The sequence below is a fragment of the Palaemon carinicauda genome, chromosome 4 (genome assembly GCF_036898095.1).
Source record: "Palaemon carinicauda isolate YSFRI2023 chromosome 4, ASM3689809v2, whole genome shotgun sequence".
Lineage (NCBI taxonomy): Eukaryota > Metazoa > Arthropoda > Malacostraca > Decapoda > Palaemonidae > Palaemon > Palaemon carinicauda.
In genome coordinates, this window is record NC_090728.1 from 154084832 (window position 1) to 154086778 (window position 1947).

At 37.4% G+C, this 1947-nt stretch overlaps 1 protein-coding gene across 1 annotated transcript in view; it reads right to left on the minus strand.

Annotated features, from left to right (window-relative positions):
* LOC137639712 (uncharacterized) overlaps positions 1-1482 on the minus strand; it is a 1527-nt gene extending 45 nt beyond the window's left edge. The window contains exon 1 of the mRNA XM_068371958.1: positions 1-1482. This exon is cut by the window's left edge and continues 45 nt beyond it. Within this exon, the coding sequence (XP_068228059.1) occupies positions 1-1482 (1482 nt within the window).
* Between the last annotated feature and the right edge of the window lie 465 nt (positions 1483-1947).

The window sequence follows — 1947 nt, forward strand, 5'->3', positions numbered from 1 at the left end:
TGGATCGGCATCTGTTGGGCCTTGTAGTTGAGGGATTATATTGATGGAAACCAATTCTCTGCCATGAATCAACATCTCTGGGGTAATGATTTCTGGAATGCTCTCTCCTGAAGAGTCCCTAAGAGACTCTTTAAATGAAATTGGCCTTCTGTTCACCAAATGTTTAGTTTTGTGAACAATAAAATCAAAATCACGAAGGGGAAGAATATTATTGCGCATTGCTCCAAATAATAAGCGCTTGGTTAGTTTCACACAAGACTCTACTAACGAGCCGAGTTGATTACATCCTTTATAATATTGCTCAAATTTAAAGGATTTAATTCCATGTTCTTGTAAGTATGCATTTGTCTCGTAATCGCTCAAGAAACTAGAGATCTGATTTGCACCAGCACCGAATTGCGATCCCAAATCAGACAGACATAAGGAAGGAATACCAAATTCATATGTATGAAGTTGTAATGCTCTAATAAATTCTTCTGAAGTTAAATCCATACAAATTTTCAAGTTAATAGCCCGAGACCATAGACATGTAATACATAACAGCCATACCTTGACAGTATTTCCTTGATCATTCTTTACTTTAAATGGACCCATATGATCAATGAAAATCTGTCTGTACGGTATGTTCTCAGGATTAATCCTGAACTCTGGGTAATGACTTTGATTTAATTTGATTACCCTCTCATTTAATCTCTTACAAGTAATGCAGTTTGACAGAACTTTCTTCACAGCCGAGTATATATGGGTAATCCAAAAGTTTCTTCTAAGTTCCGCCAACAAAGGATAACAACCAGCATGTGAGAGCTTCACGTGCAATTCCCTTATAATCAGAGGAACCAACACACTGTCCTTTGATAGTAGTAAAGGATAGTTGAATTTGTTAAGATGTTGGACTTCCTTCAATCTTCGGCATTTACTTTTTACCCTCACCATGCCATCCGAATCAAGAAACAAGTTCAACTGTGCAACAATGTTAGGCAGATTCTTCAACTGCTTCTGTTTTGAGTGAAAATAATCAAAGACATCTGGGAAGTGAACATGTTGATCCCTGATTATAATCTGCCTACAAGCTTCATCATAAAAGTTAAAACCTTCATCTTCAACTTCAAAATGATCTAGAGCTGGATTTTTACTTTTAAACTTAGATTTCAAAATGCTGCAGAACCTGAGCACCACCGCATGCACTCTCACGGCCTTCTCAAAACTAGAAACCCTATTAAAAGGGAAAAGATGTTCCGAGCCCACATTCAGAGGTGAACAAGCACTACCACAATTTGTCTCCACTTTATGCACTCGTTTTGATTCAAATAATCCAGGTATGATGAAAGACAATGTGCTGTCACTACAGATCACATTGCTTTCGCTCTCTGTAATGAACCTAGGACCAGTTATATAGTTTGTTTTCATTAGCTGCCTAAAGGATAAAGGTCTGGTGATGCAGTCTGCTGGATTATCTTCTCCAGACACAAAAGAAAATTTCATACGAGAATCCTCACACAGCTTATTGATATACTCTAACCTATTGAGTATAAAGGGTTGCTTTTTTTTGTAGTTTGTCAAGTTTCAAGGCGTAAGACTGCAGCCAGGTCAGTACCACCAAACTGTCAGAGTAGACCTCGCATCCAACTATCTCAATAGGATCAATGCAACCAAATCCTGAAAGTTTATTCTTCAAATCCTTTACAGTTTCTACAGTTAAAGCAAGAGCTTGTAATTCCAAGCTTGCTATGGATTTTGACTCCAATTGTTTACTCACCAGTTTATTTCTTGCTAAAATAAAGTAGATCTTATTTGTATTTATGTTATACAGATACACTGCAGCGCCAAACAGAACCTTACTACTATCAGCAAACCCAACCAATTTATATTTGTCAGTACGAGCACCAAAATTCCGTGGAAAATCTACAGAAGGTGCAGAATTGGCCTGCTTGTAGATATTCTTCCACT